The sequence below is a fragment of the Mastomys coucha genome, unplaced genomic scaffold, assembly GCF_008632895.1.
Source record: "Mastomys coucha isolate ucsf_1 unplaced genomic scaffold, UCSF_Mcou_1 pScaffold20, whole genome shotgun sequence".
NCBI classification, from domain to species: domain Eukaryota; kingdom Metazoa; phylum Chordata; class Mammalia; order Rodentia; family Muridae; genus Mastomys; species Mastomys coucha.
Window position 1 is genome coordinate 105,923,737 of NW_022196903.1, and position 17,946 is coordinate 105,941,682.

The window sequence follows — 17,946 nt, forward strand, 5'->3', positions numbered from 1 at the left end:
AAAAAAAAAAAAAAAAGGAAAGAGAGAGAGAAGGGAAAACGGGAGAAAGCCACAGAGGGGAGACAAGGAAACCAGAGACCATGGCCCCCCTCTGCCTTTCAGCTGGGATGAAAATTAGCATACGCTGGCAACACAGGAGTGGCCTCAGAAACAGTCTGCGACAAAAAGCAAGAGATTAAGAATTTCCCCCAAACAACCCAACAGATGTGGGTGTCAGTATCCAAAATGGTGGCAACACTGATGTTCAAGGGCTTGTGGATTCTTTTGGAAGCTGACTGAAGTTGGATATAAACTGGGCTGCATCTGATTGGTCATAACACCTCCCTTCTCCTAAGGACTAAGAGCCTCTTGACAACCTGCTCAAGGAGGCTAACCTCTCTTCAAATCACAATGATTAAAAGCTGGTGTTTGCATCTCACTTTGCCTTTTTTTTTTTTCTTTAGCAGTTCTTCAAAGTACATTAGCACATCTGGTCTGCCTAGAGGAACTGCTGAACAGCTTTGAGAACAGCGGGGCTGTGGCGAATTGAAGCCATTCATAAATCTGGCTTTAAGGGTGAGAGGGGGGCCAACCAGACAAGGGCAAGGGCGATTTGGCAGAGGGAACCTGCTCTGAAGATGGTCCCAGATGACTCTGACTGTGAAAATCTACAGTTGACATAGCCAAGGTGCAGAGACAGATCACCCAGGACCTCTGGGACTCATTTTAAAACCACTCTCAGGTTGACAGTGAGGCCCACAAGCTGAATAATCAGCCAGAAAATATCTGGCTAGGTCTGAAATTTGGGACAGGATGCCTAAGTGGGAGGTCTAGTCATCCAAACTTCAATTTCCCAAGCCCTAGGCCAAAGCAAGTATGGAAGACATATGTTTCAGAGAGTATATATATATTTTTTTGAGACAGGGATTTTCTCTTTAGCTCTGGCTTTCCTAGAACTCTCTTTGTAGATCAGGCTGGCCTCAAATTCAGATATCTGCCTGCCTCTGCATCCTGAGTGCTAGAATTAAAGGCATGCACTATCACCAGATTTATATTATTAAAACAAAATCTATCTGTCTATCTATCTATCTATCTATCTATCTATCTATCTATCTATCTATCTATCTATCTATCTATCTATCTATCTATCATCTCCTGGGCTTTCTTGAGGCTGGGAGGAGCCTAAGACTTGGTCAAGGGATACATTATGACTCTTCTCCACCCCAACCCCATAGTCTGCTGAAGCAATGTCCTGCCTGCATTTTACAGATTAGGAGGCAGGGGGCCATGGCCTAATTCATTCCACTTTGGTATAAAGTTCTCTGAGTATTCCTGGTAATATTCTCTTACCAGAAAATAAAAGAGTAACAAATTTGGGTTCTTCAAAAGTGACCTGAACAACTGCTGTTCTACACGCGGGAGGGTCCTTGCCTGTGAACCATTTCATTGTTTCCAAACTGCCTGGGCCCAGATGAACATCTGGATTCCTGGAAAGCCCTAAATCTCCAGGTCCAACATACTTAAACCCCACAGCTTCCCAAGCCTTTGCCACACCCATTTGCTTCCCCCGGAGCAAGGAAGAGTTCAAGGGTCATCTTTGCTCTTGCCAAGTAGGACAGCTTTTCAGGACTCTGGGCCATTGGAAAGGACTGGTTTGGAAGTAAAGAGTGTCACTGGGCCACTGAGCCCCCTATCTCATCTCAAAATGAGGTAAAAAAAAAAAAAAAGTAGCTACCAACTGCCACACATGATAGAGGGCAGACCTCTGGGCCAACTGCTAGATTCCTCTTGAAAATTCAAACACTAGGGCAGTGCTGGCTGTTTAGGCATCTAATGCCTATGAAAGGCCGAAGGCTGCTGAGTGGAAGTGTTCACTGGCTCTGGTGTGCTCAGAGGAAGCACAAAGGGAGACGTGGAAGGAGCCAGGAGGCAGCCTGGATTCCCTGTATTACTGGCCTAGCCAGTGCATCCAAGTTCCCACTAAACTTCAAGCCAAAGTATGACGGGCAGTGCAGGGGTTAGGGTGGGAGGTAATCTGGGCATCCATGTGGAAGCAGCATGCACATGGCCATCTGTGAACAGCATCAGCCAAGCTCAAAGCCTTAGCAACTGAGGACCCAGCCTGGACCTGGCGCACCTATAGGGCAGTTTGGGCAGTGGCCATGTAACATCCGAGAGAAGACAGTTGCTCTACAGCCTAGGGCCTCTGTGAGCACCTTTAGCCACTCTGGAATCACACCTCTCCTCCACCACCCCTCCACAACCGTGAAAGCTCCCTCCCTGTGGCCAGCCTGCAGGAGCGTGGCTTTGCCAGTCTAAAGCAAGAAAAAGCAAAATGCAGCCTCAGGAGCCACTGTCCCCTCTCCCATCACCCCGATGATCCCAAAGATGAAGACTATCCAGTGTCCCTGGCTTCCAACAGGCTGTCTTCACCCTCCACCTCCACCCGCCCACCCTCCCTCTCTCCCTCCCTCCCTCCACCTCATCCCCTCAGACTTCAGGCAGCCATTAGGAAGGACACGGATTCCCCAGCTCTCACCTGGTCGTGCCGCACTCTGCTCTCTCCCCTGGGGAAAGAAAACAAAATTGCATGTTGATATTTACTTGGCTTTGGTTATTGTTTTAAGCTGAGACCTTTCTTTCCCTTAAAACAACAACAGACAGATCCCATGGACCCATCTACCTTCATTCTTTAATCCTGCCTCTGTCCTAGGCAACAGTTACCCTTTTTGTCTCTGCAGGTTTGATAGGCATTTCCTAGAAAGAGAATCACTCTCCTTATGGTTTCTCTCCTGAAATTATCTTCTTTAGCTTATTGTAATTTGTCTGAGGTTTATCCATACAGCATGATTCAGTAGCTCATTTATTTTTATGGCTGAGTAATATTCCACAGTTTCCTTACCCACTTGTCAATAACTACCTGTTGGATCCTCCCAGTTTGAAACATTTCTACCCCACAAGGAAGCTCCTTAGGCAGGAAGGTGAACAGCTCGAAATAGCTTCAGGAAGACCCTGAAACTGAACAGATTCACTAGGGCCCTCCTTGCCAGAGTAAACAAAAGCTGAGTCCCTCTTAGATAGGAAGCCAACCTGTGAAGAAAACTTGACTGAGACCAGACCAACCTAGAAAAGGCAGAAACCAGCAGAGCTGCCTGGAAGAGGTTTAGATCAACTGAATCACTTGGAAAAGATGCTCCAACCCATTGAGCTGCCTGCAGGCTATGCAGTGTACTCTAGGTCCCCAGCTTTGTGAGCTGTCACTGGAGCTGACATAGGCTTTGGTGAAGCAATTGTCTTTGAGCCATTTCAGCTCCTGTAAGTAACCCCTCATCCATATTCCTGTATGTAACCCCAATAAAATTCATTGTTTTGCCAAGTTGGACTTTGGCCCTATTTTTCTGCTGTGGTTTCCCTATATGGGATGAGTCACACAATACTGCCCTCCAAGGATCTCATACTTTGTTCCCCTAAATGCTCTTCCCCACCAGGTAATGGTGGCATAAACCTTTAATCCCAGCACTTAGGAGGCAGAGGCAGGTGGATTTCTGCGTTCGAGGCCAGCCTGGTCTACAGAGTGAGTTCCAGGATAGCCAGGACTATACAGAGAAACCCTGTCTCAAAAAACAAAAAAATGTTCTTCCCATGTCTTCAAACTATTCTTGCCCAAGTCTTCAACATTTCCGTATGTGAACCATCACCTAGACACTTCGGTTGGAAGTCAGAGAAAGGCTCTTCAAAGTTCTCTTTCCTTCTTAACCTCAGTGGCCCATTTCCCTATATTTCATCACCACCATCTTGGCTCAGGTTCCTACCATCTCTTGCTTTTTAAGTGCAGCTCCTATGTCACTACAATATATCCACAATTCAGCAGTGAAGGAAATAGTTTTAACCAGAGCATGTCACATCTTCCTCTTGCTTTCTAGGGTCCCCTGTCACATATGGAATAGAATATACGTCTCTGTATTCATTAGCTATTGAAGATTCCAGGGGACTCTGAAAACGACTGTTACATGTACAAAGACTCCTTCATCCTCTGGCCATGATGCCCTGTCAGAGATTTCTTTGCTAGGTCCCCTGTTGGCCTTGGTATGTTGGGCTTCTCTTGCCCAGGACACCTGTAGAGCTGCCTCTTGCTAGCCTTTTGCATCCCAGCTTTTCAGAAGGATGCAGAGTAGAGTTTCCTCCACTTGGAGTACACAAGGGTCTCCTTAGAACTCCTCTGTTGCCCTTCTTTCTATACAGCACTGTCTTTGACTGCAATCTCACCTGTTTACTGCCACCTACTGTCATTATTGTCACAATTGTTCACCTAGAGAGGTGGTAAAGAACAGAGTCTCAAGTAGCCCAGGCTAGCCTCAATCTCACTAGATAGCTGCAGCTGGCCTGGACTCCTAATCCTTCTGTGCTCACTTTCCAGGGGCTGGGATTACAGGTGTGTACAGCTGTGTCTGTTCTTAAACTCCTAAAAGACTGGGAGATGTCTGAGTTGGTAAAAGTGCTTGTTTGCAAAAAGGTGAGGACCTGAGACCAGATTCATAGCACCCACTTAAAAGCTAGGTGTGACAACATATATCTGGAACCCTGGCACTGGGGATGAGTCCTGGGGACTCATGAGCCAGCCTAATAAACAGCAAGGTCCCAGTGCAATGAGAGATCCTGTCTCAAAATAGAAGGTAGAGAGCTAGTCAAATAAACACCCTAGGCTGATCTCTGGCCCCGTTTCCCAGTCCTTCAAGGAGAAAGAAACTCCCCACCTGAGCTCCTTTAGGTCAGTGCTGCCCACAGTGCTACAAGCCACGAGTTCTAGAAGCCAAGTGGCAAAACAGCAAAGTAAAACAGGCAAGGTGAGTTCGGTGCTTGATGGATTGAATTTTATCCTGTTTAACCCAACTTACAAAATATAGTCATTTCAATATGTAGATATATATCAACAGCAAGCAAGATACTTTATAATCTCTTCCCCAGGAGCCAGTGCTTTAGATTCTAGTGTTCATTCTGTTCGTCTCAATGAACATGATCACGTGTCAAGCCATATTTCAAGTGTTTGGCAGCCAATGTGGCCCATGGCCTTCACCCTGGAGATACAGCTCTAGTCTAGCATCTGACTAATGTTCATATGAGGGTTTGTTTTGTGTTGTTTGGTTGTTGTTGTTGTTGTTGTTGTTGGGGGAGTGTCTCACGTAGCTCGGAACTACCTCAAACTCACGCAAAGGAGGATGACTTTGAACCATGGATCTCCCTGCCTCCACCTGCCATTGGCTAGGTTTTTATGCCACTCTGGGGATAGAACCCAGGGCTTTATGCATGGTAGCCAAGTACTCTACCACCTGAGCTAAATCCACAGCCCCTAAGGATTTGTTTCCTTGTTTGTTTTTAAGAAAGAATGTAAGAATTTTCCCCTAAGGAAGGCAAGGCAGTGTGGGACTAAAAAGAAGGAAATGAAGGGGGAAGATGGTAACCTGAGATCTGAGACTAGAACATAGAACAAGCTGACGTACAGTGCTCCTTAGTCCCTGACCAAAGGACTAGCAGGTGACAGGGTGAACAGAAGATGGAAATGAAGCCAAAGATCCAGACAGGGTGGGGGAGAAGTTAGGCAAAGCAGGCAAATGTATTCTGTTTGATTTGCTTGTGTGTCTGGGGTCTGCTGCATAGTCTCATGAGACTCCAGTTAAATCATCGTGCAGAGGCTTGGGAGAGCCCACAGCATCCCGTGAAAAGGCTTCACAATGGGATGGGATTGTTCTGGGTAGGATGGCCAGCCATAACACACACCCTTTTCCTCGGGGCTGCAGCCAACTGCTACCCTTACCACAGAGTAGCCCATAAGGCCATTTCTGCTCCTTCTTTGGGTTTCCAAATGGCCCACTCTTCTATGGGCTCGCTATAGGCTCGTCACACACTATTTCCTCTGTCCTGACCCTTCTTGCCCATCTTTTCACACAGCTGGAACTTTCTCAGGCACAAAGTGGATCGTGAACTTCTAAGGTCAGAGTGAAGCTGTAATACACCTTCAGTGATGACCTCATGAGGGCATGATGATGTAGCACATCCCCACACTGGTGGTCACGCTGGTGTAAACACACCTACTATATTGTCCTTATAGAATTAGAGCACACTGAACTGTGTACATGTAACACTTGGTATTGATAAGTGATGTCTAAATTTATGCTACTTTAGAAAACATCTTCTCTTCTCCTAAAAACATGGGTTTGCTGTAACACAGCATGGTGTGTTATAACGGCAGCACCCTCACCTTGTTTCTGTGTTGCTTGATTATGCCATTTTCTCTTGTGTTTGATTTAATCTCTTAATGTGATCTCACACATGCATCATAGGCTCTGAGGGAGTCAGCCTTGGGTTTGTGTCAGAACTGCTTGTGATGTTAATATGGTGATAGACTTGCCTAACCTATTTCTCAGAGGATACCCTCATCATTACATAATGCTTATATGCAGCTGGTGGACTGAGGTAGTCAGCTCTGCCCTGTGAGGATGGAACCCTATCCGTTCGTGTGTCATGGCATAGCCCTGTCAGAGTCTGTGCTTCTGGATATAGGAGAGACAGCTGTGTGAAGCTGGAAGGTAGGAATCAAACGTTTAGGTCATGGCCTTGAACGCCGACACACTGTCGAGACAGACCCTCTTCTGAGACCCTTCCGCTTTCTGTCTGCATCCTTGCTCTCTAGCAACCCATTGGCAACGTATTTGGAGGTATGAATTGCCACGTCTAACAAATATCAGCCAAGTTTCTTTTTAAAGCATTGTCTTTACAATCAGAGACCATTGGGATTTTAGAAACATATAATAAGATATAGCTGGTCTTGAATCCTGGGGACTGTTTACTTTTATGATAGGCTGTTAGGCTTGGGCCTGACTGAGCTATGCTCCATCTCTGTTACAGACAATAAACTACTCACACTTAAGACCTTCAGCAAGGTAGAAGTGTGCTAGCATCCCAGGTAGGAACTTACAGAATACCCATGCCCAGAGTGACAGGGAGGTCACAGGTAAAAGACTCAAGGATAACAACAAATCAAATTCTCTGGACAGTAAAATGACACTGCCACACAGCCAGCGTGGATTGGGAGTGTGTCTCCCAAGAACAGCAATGCCAATCTGATGAGCACCTAGTAGCCTTTTAAATGTCCGCTAGTTGCCCAGGCATGGTGGTGCACATCTTTAATCCCAGGACTTGGGAGGCAGAGGCAGGGGGATCTCTGTGAGTTCAAGGCCAGCTTGGTCTACAGATTGAGTTCCAGGACAGTCAAGGCTACACAGAGAAACCCTGTCTTGGGGGAAAAATTTTGCTTGTAAATGAACGTGACCTGGAAGGATTTGTGCTTCTTCTAACTGGCAGTGTCCTTGAGTCACACTGTCGAAGGGGTGCTTTGGAGAAATGGAGGCACATGACATCATAAAAACAAACAAACAACCCCAAACCACCACCACCACCAATAACAACAACAGACCCAGCGTGAATCCTTTTGAAAATTCCTGGGGATCATATTTCTCAATTTTTAAAGATTTATTTGTTCATTTTATGTATATAAGTAAACTATAGCTGTCTTCAGACACACCAGAAGAGGGCATCAGATCCCATTTCAGATGGTTGTGAGCCACCATGTGGTTGCTAGGAATTGAACTCAGGATCTCTGGAAGAGCAGTCAGTGTTCATAACCTCTGAGATATCTCTCCAGCCCCTCTCATTTTTTTTTTAAATGTTTTCATCTCCAGCAACATGAAATAGCTCTGATGGCAGGAATGGACCAGTGATGAGGCATAACCACACACTAGTTCCGCACTTAGATATCTATCTTCAGAGTAAAGAGCCAAACTGCTCAGGAGGAGCTGTGGTCACTTGGGGATTACATTTTAGAAGAAGGGACCTGGCATGGTGGTGCACACTTTTCAAGCCAGTACTGGGGAGGCAGAGGCAGGGGGACCTCTGTGAGTTTAAGTCCAGCCTGGTCTACACAGTAAGCTCCTGGCCACCCAAAGCTTCATAGTAAAATCCTGTCTCAAAAAAACAAAACAAAACAAAACAAAACAAAACAAAACAAAGATCTAGAAGATTGGATTTGATAAAGCTCTGTCTGCCCTGCTCAGCTCAAATTTTGGTTGCTTTACTCAGTGTCCTAAGAATCCACAACATACCTTTATTAGATCACAGATATGCAAAATGAACAGCATTTTGGTGTCAACTTAGTCAGTTTTTCTTTTTTTTTTTCAGTTATTCAGTGCTTTATTAACTTAACAATAGTGTATCAAAGACAGACATGGTGGCGGCACAGGCTTGGAGAGCTCTGGGAAGGCAGAGGCAGAAGGATTACAAGTTCATGGCTATCCTTGAATTCAAGGTTACATATCAAGTTTGAGGCCAGCCTGGGCTAAGATCCTGTCTCAAAAAAATTTATTAATAGCACTAATTGTGATATACCATACTAACATAAAATGTTAATAAAGGGAAATTTAGTATGAGAACTCTACTATTTTCTTCAACTTTTATGTAAATTAAGGCCCATTCTAAATAAAATATGCATTTAGGCCAAGAAAAACTTCCCTAGAACTGACCAGTCTACTAAGACTTCCTATTGTCAAAGGAAGCACACTAGGCTTTTCTGTAGGTGACTTGCTAAAAACCACACGGTGGGGTTTCTAGGTGGCTCTTAGCTGTCCCCCATCCTGAAGCATCATTTTCTCAGAGCTATTCTTGCCAACCAGTTCAAAACTCAAAAAGGAGACTTCAGAGGTCACATCTCATTGGGAACAAGCAAAAGAAACTTATTCCAAATACTACCATTTCATTTTTAGACTCTATTTAATCAAGGGAGAAAGTAAATTCAAGGTCCCAGGTCCAAGGGGAGCTAGGGACTTCCCAATAGCTGGACAGCTTTTGTTATAAGGGAACAGTTGTCTGAGTCCAGACATGTCAGGGACAGCTTGTAAGGGAACAGCTGTCTGAGTCCAGACATCTCAAGGACAACTCTCCATCTTGCTGCCAGGGTCAAACTAAGTTCATGTTCCCAGGCCTAGGAACCAACTCCTATCCTGATTGATGGACACTTCCTTGCTCAACACCTTCCGCCAAAATCTGATTAGTATCATCTACTCCTACTCCTCCTTGCTTCACGGTTTCATACTTTAAATATGCCTGTCCAGTGTTTCTTCAGGGTCGTAGTTCAGCTCCTGAGTCTGTTCTGTGGCCCTGATCAATCAGTAGGTGGCTTGATTACAATACATTTTTGTCATCTGCATTGACCTGGTGCTTGAGTTGTGTTGGATTTAAGTGGCCCCCATGACAATCTCAGTCTCAGATATAGTTGATAAAACCCGGAAGACCAAGTGGACTAGGAGCTATGCCAGCCGAACATTATGATCACATTAAGGCCATGCGACAAGGTCAGCGATGGGTTAGCACTCAGAGGAGAACAGGGAGCAGAATCCCACAAACCAGGGGTCCAACCGGGACCTTGGATTTTTATTTAAAAAAATACTTCAGTTTCTAAACCTAGGAAATCTTAATTTCAAAACACTAGGAGTCACCAAATCACCTTGACTCGACCTTCTCAACACTGGTCCGATCCTGAGAGGTCAGGATGAACAGAACTTAACAGATGAAGGGAGAGCTCACTGCAGCTAACTCCTCCACATGTGAAATGCTAGCACTTTGTAGGCCTGAGAAGGAGGATTATAAAGTTATGATCATGCTGGTCTGTATAGTCAGAGCCTAGGAAAGCAAAGAGAAGGTAGAGTGGGAGTAAGGGACTGGGGAGTGAGGTAGGTGTGTGTGTGTGTGCGTGCGTGCATGCATGTGTATGTGTGTGTGTGTGTGTGTGTGTGTGTGTGTGTAGAGAGAGAGAGAGAGAGAGAGAGAGAATCAAATCAGTGATTGCTAAAGGGAAGAGAATGGAGAGACTGACAACAAAGGGATATACGGACACTCTTGAGGTTAATGGAAATGCTTTATATCCCATGCTGGGTGATGTTTCTACGTGGAGACTCGAAGACAGCAGGACCAAGCTTTACATTTTAAGCTTTCCCATCCTGGCACACTAAGGGAGAGCAGGATTTTGGATGTGGTCAAGGAAACAGACCCAGGGCCTCTCTGTGCTTTTGGAATAGCTAGAAATACTCCAATACCATTTGAAACTGGGTAGCTTCAGACCTAATTTTCTGGTCTCCTCAGGAATAAACCATACCATGTATTTATCTTTCTTCTTTGGACCTAGAACCTTGATGAGGCTCTCTAATACTTTCCCTGACATGTGCTGAGAAACACTGGTCCCTGTGTCCTTGGAGTCCCACCTCCTCCTTATGGGGACTCATCCACCCCCTGACCTTGCCCTTTCTTACAGCCAAACAGGACTCATCCCAGCCCCTGTACCAAGGTGCTTTTTTCAACCTGCCTAGTGAAGGCACAAGAGTCCAGCATCAGGTCTTTCCCTGCCCGGTGCTGGATGTCTTGAGCTGAGGTAGCTCAGCAGCTCCAGGCCATATGATCGTTCCTCTTGGGCTCTCTAGCGCCCCACTCACCTTCACCCAGGGTCTGCTTGAGTAAGTCATGCTTGGCTTGCAGCTTGGTGATGAGATTACTGCCATTCACATATTCTTTAAATTTCTGTAAGACACATGAGCATAAGGAAGTTAAAGGCCACACAGCCAAGTGATGACAGGCTCTCTACAACTCATCTGCCTGACAGGGAAACCAAAAAGATATCAGGCTACCCAGGGACCTGGCATGGGGACACGTAGGCCTCTGCACCTGCTTTAAGCCCTTCCAAGTGGCTAATTCTTATGGATCCCCAGGTCTTATAGTTTGGCCTGTGCATGCAACAGGCAGAAAACTATGGCAGTGGTGGCAGCTAATTCTACAGTGAGGACTGTGGGAGGACAAGGTGAAAGGTCCCTCTGGTCACCAAAGCACCACTATGCATCCGGGGCTAGAGAAATACCAAAGATAGCAGAGGCCAGGCAGCTGAGGCCACGGGCTATCAGAGCCGTTCTTGCACATGCAGGCCACTGAGAAACCTTCTCACGGAAGGCTTCTCCAATCCTCACACACCAGGGGGAAGTGATCTTCTAGTTGGATGAGCTAAGGATGGATATACACAAAGTGCTTTGCCCCAAGTGCCACAGAAAGTCAAGAGTGGGGGGCCAGGATTAGTTCTGACTACCTCCTAGGTCACTGTCCTTGTCAAATTTGGTGTGCTGTGGACCAGTGACAAGGGATGGAAAACCATCCAGAAGAGCAACACAGCTGACTACACACACACACACACACACACACACACACACAACCACACCACACTACACCACTTGCCTGAGCCTCAACCACATCTCTGTACAGGTATCAGCTTCCCATGCTCCACCCCTAGCCCACAGCACCAGAATACTGCCCAGTCACTGAACCACAGAGTGAGCACAATGCCAGTAGGTCAGACGGGAATGGATGCTGTTGGTGAATATGAAGCAGGAGGGATGACTCGAAGTAGGTAGAGTGCTGGGCCAGCTTAGTAACATATAAACTGGGTAGAGTGGTACTTGCCTACGATCCCAGCACTCCTAAGCGCAAAGAGGATCAAGGTCATCTTCAGCTACATATGAGGCCAACCTGTGCTAAGAAAGATCTTGTCTGAGAAATAATGAAAGCAGAATCTCCAGATGGCAGTCTAGGAAGACAACAGTGCAAGAAGACATGGGAGTCAGGATGTGAAAGATAGGCAGACGTTCTGGCCTGTAGGAGGATGGCATTTGCAAAGGTGCTGAGAATCAAGTCACAAAGACAGATGTAAGTGGCTGAAACATCAGTCAAGCTCTCACACAGAAACCCACTGTCCCAGCCAAGGTACCCCAACATGGCAGAGAGAAGCCAGCCATAAGCCAGCCAGAAACAGCTTGCTCTAAAAAGGAGAGACTAATATCACCATGTTGCCATTCACACTGGGGGATTTCTTGGGTGAATGGGAGGCTATGATGCCTTCTCTCTTTCTCCACAGACCTACTTAGCTCTAAGGAGCTGGGCTTTTATTCATTAAAAGTCATTGCTCTGTGATCCACTGAGTACCACACACACATATACACACATGCACACATACACAGAGTAGTGGCTTTCCATGACCGTAGAGGGCTAGTAGAGAAAGCATGATCATATTTGTTCTAAGGAAGCAGAAACCCAAAGCTGGGCTCCTCAATGTGCAGCCTAAAGTAGAGGCCTGTCTATTTCCAGACCCTCCCTCCATTATTTCCTCTAGGTAAGCTGAGAGTAGACTTAGGGTGCCTCCCCAAATGTGTGGCGGAGGACCAGCAGCCTCATCAATAGGTCAACATGCAAATTTCTGCTTTATGTTACCTCAATTCTAACCCTTCATTTCTCACTGGGGAGGCATCACGGGTGCCTTTAAACTTCCAAATTTTAGAGCCTTGCTGAGGAGGATAGGAGATGAAGCACTTGAATTTTAAGCAAGTGCCCTGGCTTCTGGGCAATTCACACCTTTGATTTAGTCGTTAAGAATTGACTTATAGGTTGGCCATGCAGGCTTAGAACAATACCTCTGATTTTATCACATGTCTACGAATTCATAAAAACCAGAGGTGAGGTGCACACATAAAAGGTGGATGATGCCTGAGTTGTCTTCTAGCCTCCATAAACATGTGCATACATGCATATACACACACATATCAGTATGCACAAGAATATAAATACATACACAGAGAGAGAGAAAAAAATAACACCTTCCCTTGGTCAAAGATACTAGATTCCCTTATATCCAGCAGGCTGTGCCCCTGCTGCTGCTGCTGCTGCTGCTGCCCAGATTCTGTTCCACTGCTGAAGTGACTTTCTAGTTATCCCCATATGCACTTCCTGCTCCCTCTTAGGCCTCTAATAGAAGTGGTAGCTGCCAGGAGTCGTTAAGACTAGCTTTGTTTTCTTTCTTGGCAAGGTCAAAGAATAGCGATGGAAGGAATGAGGTATGTGCCAGCTACGGGCTTGCAGCAGGGTCTTGATTAAGGCGAACCCTAATATAGAGTCGGAGCCTGGAACTGGATTAACAGATTCTTAGGATAATTCAGTTAACATTAGCTGTACATCTCGAGTGACTTGATTTGCAGCCTGTCGATGGCCTGGTGTAGCCATTACATTTTCTTTTTATCAATCTTTTAAGATATTAGAGAGCATGTTCCCTGAATCTGCACATCACACAAGATCTGAGAAGAGCACAGGTATTGAGGAGTTGGGTTTGGATGCCGACAACCCATACCTGTGACATGAATCCATCGAGAGGATAGCTCAGGGAAGACCTACCTAAGTTGTTATATGCAAGATCTTTTAAGAGGAGGGAGGCCTGGCTGCATATGGAAAGAGAGTCAGCTGATGCCATCTGACCTTAAAAACAAATCAAAACAAGTATAGGGTGTGGCAGCGTATGTCCTTGGTGACTTTTACTTTAGATATTTAGAGAATGTATTCAGGAGCCACTAGGATGCCGAGGCTACCTGAAACCAAAGCTTGTAAGACAGAGCCAGAAAATTCAGGGTCTTCAACCTGGAGAATGGAAACCCCAGCTTTCTGCAGCCAGGGAAAGACTGTTAGATAGCACCAGCTTCACTCTGGTCATCAGAGAAAACAGCATGGAGACCAACGCCCAGGAATCCTGGGGTGGTAGATTTCCTGAAGATAACGGAGGAAAGCTCCATATCCAGGGCCAGCCACACTCAAGCAGAAGGGCTGTTTGGATGAAAGAAAGCTTGTCACCCTCAGTATTTGAGCACAGTCCCCATGAGCTTTGTGTGGGCGTATACCAGATGGAAAGTAAGTCCCCTACAACCCCAGCCTCTATGCTCAATAAGCCTAACTTGAACTAAAGCCCCAATTCTCCTCCCTCTTCCTCCTGTCCCCTGGTTAAATTGAAGCTCTATAACCTGGGATTTTATAGGAGAGGCTAGCAACTCCTGAATAACTTGCTTGCACATGCTGAGGTCCTGGTTTTCAACGTCTAGTCACCAATTTAAGGCAATACTGCATGCACAGAACTCCAGGTGGTTACCTGACTCTTTCACCAGGTTACTCTAACCCAGAGGGTCTCAGCCTGTGGGTCTTGACCCCTTTGGGGGTCACATGCCAGATATCCTGTATATCTGTTACTTATACTATGATTTATAATTAGCAAAATTATAGTTATGAAGTAGCAATGAAATAAGTTTGTGGTTGGAGGTCACCACAGCATGAGGTATTAAAGGCTCACAGCATTAGGAAGGTTGAGAACCACTGATCTAACCCAAATGACTAAAACTCTCTCTTTGGTTCCTTCCAAAAGCATCAGTGGCCATCACTCAGGATCAGTGCCAATACCACCCACTGGTGAGTCACTCTACACTTCAGAAAACCAATCCAGGCAATCTAATGTTGTAAAGCACATTGGGAGATTTATGTCATATTATTTTGCTGGCTCTCTCTCATTCCAACTTCTTCCAAAGCCACAGGCAGGCTGTCAACAGACAGTGGCCTCTGATGCTACTTACTGTAAAATAAAACATTTCTGTTTCCTGCTGGTTAGCTCTCCTTTTGGCGATGTTGATTTTGCTCATGTAGGTCTCAGAAGCAGCTGACTTTATGGACTCTGTAGATCGGCTGTGTTGGAAGGCATCAGAGACATCGAAGTCCTCCACAGTCAGCATGTCCTGTAAGGTCTGCATGGTGGCATCCAGGGTTTTCCGAACCTAGGGAAAAACAGCATATCCACAAATACCCTTCATTTCATAATGCTTCTGACACTGCAAAGCCCTTTTCCTGAGAGTCACTTTGTTCTTTTACTTAATGTCACTAGAAGGTACACAGGACAACTATTCTTATATTGACATAAACAGTGATGTGAATTGGTCATTGGTCTAAGACCAATAGCTGGCAGGCTAAGAAACCAAATTGCCCAATCTGAGGTCATTTAATGGATTGCTTCTCTCTGAGGGACCTTAGGAATGTCATGAGGATGATGGAGTCAAGTTTCTAGGCTTCTTTCTCTGGTCTGGTTAGAGGAACCTAAACAAGGCTCCTCCTGGGGGCTAGAGAGCTGTCACTTGAACATGGAAATCAACACAAATTCTCTCATGTTTTCTCTCATTTATGGAGGAAGGGGTCATCTGATAGTGGGTGTGATCTGCTGGGAGACAGGACCTTGGGGAAGTTAGTTCACTGCCACAGGATTTCGTTGGAACACCAGTTCCCACCCTAAGGTACAGTGGAAGCACACACCACAGAGATGGCAGAAGCAGGGCTTGAAGACCTCAGTCTCACAGAAGCCCTGGGATGAAGGGAGTCTCAGTGGCAGACTCCATATCCCAGAGGTAGGTCAGTCCAAAGGGGGCACTGGCAAGAACTTTGATGCTATTTACTGTAAGATCATTGACACTCAACGTCTCTCTGTTCCTCAGCTGAAATGTCACCTCCTAATGGTGTCAGGCTCCTGATGTCTTCACCTAGCGTGGCACTCATGGGTCACTGTTTCTCCATATGCAGTCACTCCATATCCAGTCACTCATTGGTCTTCCAATTTTAATTAGTTTTCTCATCAGAAAGAGGCTGTGTTCCTTTGATTTATTCTCTATCTAGAATAATGTCTAGCATGTATTTTGTGAACATATATTACATAAATAAATACATGTTTAGTGAATAAATGAGTGAATACATCAAAATCAATTATTTGTCCAACACAGATTGACAGGAAGCTGATTCAAGGATATCCAAGCCCATCTGCAGCTCACAGAGAGAGCTGTGTGCCTCAGGCTCCTCCCTGTGGCCCTGATTTCCATTTAAGTTTCATTAATGGAACTATTAAACATCCTTTGGGTGGGGGAGACAGAAGATAAGCAGAAAGAAAGGATGTATTCTGTTTGCCTCCTGTATCTCTCTTGCCAGGTTTAAAAACCAAGTCGGTTTGTCTTCCTGTGACCTTCCCCGGGCCTGCTTGAATTTGTGTCATCTCAGCTCTGTCCTAGCTCTACCCTTTGCAGAGATTCCAAGCACAACTGTCCCTATTGTCCAGGATAACCTTCATGACATTTGAAGACAGTGGCCATGCCTTCTCACCTTCCACCTTGACTGCACACCACCTTGAATGGCACTGCGCATGTCCTGGGGTCCTTTCTCCAGGGTCCCACAGTTGGCTGACATCTTTCTTCTGATCCTATCTGGCTTTCTCAGTCTATGTCAGAATGGGTCCACACAGCGTGATGCCGTGCCACTCAGCAATATGGGAGGAACACCGGGCTAGTGAGGCTGACCCATTCACTCCCTGGGGTTTGAAAATCCACAATACATTTAGGGTAGCCTGGACTATCTATTTCACTGTGTGGTTTTAAATCTTAACTCTGAATCCTGGTGATGACAACTGAGACATAGCAGAGAGTGAGGCAGAGAAGCATGAAGCCAGGTGGAGAAAAGGCTCATATTTAAAACATCTTCCCAAGCGTTCTAAGCCTGCAAATCTGCAATCATTCTAAACATAGAGTTCAGCTTCCTCTTGTTTCCCTTCCACTTGAGGTCTTGTAAGCATCCTTTAGGGCACTAAGTATTCTTAGTGCAGGTGGGCTGTATGGTTGTATAGTCTCCCATCAATGAGCCATCATTTCCTATATAGTCCAGGCATGAGACGCCCCTGCACAGACCCAGGGCAGCAGCTCACTCACCTCTTCATTCTCAATCTTGAGAGTGGCCAGCCTGGACTGCAGCTGGTGGTACCGCATAAGCAGCTCTGTCTGGACAGGCTGCTGTGCACTGACCTGGCAGACCTGCAGAAAGAAACTCTGTCATTGCAGATGCGTGGAGCCAGGGTGGGGGCTCTCATTAACATTCCATCCAGAGCCCAGGACACGGGTCCAGTAAGGCCAAGTGACCTGCCCTGGGTCACCCGTGTTGGACACAGCAAAGACAGTACAAGATGGGAACTAGGGTCCTCTTACTCTAGCATCTACCCTCTTGCTGTTGCCAGTGTGGTTCTCCAGTCACCATCATCTACATTTGCACAGTAACGATGGGCTTAAAGAGACCTTTAACATAATCTTAGCAAGCCAGAATAATGAGTTGCAAGGCAGGGAGTTGTGGAATGAAAGTGACTGCTTGAGCAGACAGTGGCAAGCACAGTGAACCAGAAGCAGCTGACAAGTGCTCCTGTCACTACAGAAATGCGTAAAGATACACCAGAGATAACTGTGACAATCACACTGTTGGTCTGCTATGTCTGCAAATTTCATGTCCACAAATTCAGCCAAGCAAGGACAGAAAGTATACGAAGGAGGAAAAGGAAAAGAAAGAAAGAAAAAAAAAACTACCTCTGAACTGAACCTAGGCAGGCATTTTCTTATCATCCCCTAAACAATACAGTGCAACAACCATGCACAACATTTGCAGAGTATTAGGCATGCTAAGAAATGCAGAGGTGATTTCGAGTATGCAGGAGGATATGCACAAGTTCTTTGTATGGTGTTCTTATGTGAGGTGCTTCAGTACCCTTGGATTCAGACACCACCCGTGCTCTGGAAGCAGTCACCCACAGAAACCAAGAGTGGCTGTGCTGTTCTTTCAGGGTCTTCCCTTCCAAAGCTGTCACTACCTGTGAGTTTGTTTGTTTTCCTCTCCAGACCTCAGTTGGGGTCTGGGCAGCACAAGCATGGAAGGAAAGTCAATTGTGTAGTGAAACAGGCTCACAGTATTGGAAGGGGCATCAGATGAGGCCATCTAAGGTCCAAGGAGATAGGAGACTATTTCTAGGAAGACCGAGGCATTCTTGAAGTCTCCTAAACACACCTAGGAGGGGGCCTAAGGAAAGCCAAGGTCCTACAACTCTGTAGGTAGGGGATGTTAGCGAACAAGACAAGGAAATCATCTGAAGAAGCTCATGAATTAAGAGCTGACCCTAGGCCACTGAGGTAAATAAACGGCCTATGTGCTCGCGGCTTTTTCTCCTCCCACAAT

At 45.9% G+C, this 17,946-nt stretch overlaps 1 protein-coding gene across 3 annotated transcripts in view; it reads right to left on the reverse strand.

Annotated features, from left to right (window-relative positions):
* Srgap3 (SLIT-ROBO Rho GTPase activating protein 3) overlaps positions 1-17,946 on the reverse strand; it is a 229,393-nt gene that overhangs the window by 41,110 nt on the left and 170,337 nt on the right. For all 3 annotated transcript variants that reach the window (XM_031382846.1, XM_031382845.1, XM_031382844.1), the window contains exons 8-11: positions 16,662-16,763; positions 14,502-14,699; positions 10,515-10,599; positions 2,519-2,546 (exon numbers count right to left, since the gene is read on the reverse strand). In XM_031382846.1, the coding sequence (XP_031238706.1) occupies positions 2,519-2,546; positions 10,515-10,599; positions 14,502-14,699; positions 16,662-16,763 (413 nt within the window). The remainder of the gene's footprint in view (positions 1-2,518; positions 2,547-10,514; positions 10,600-14,501; positions 14,700-16,661; positions 16,764-17,946) is intronic.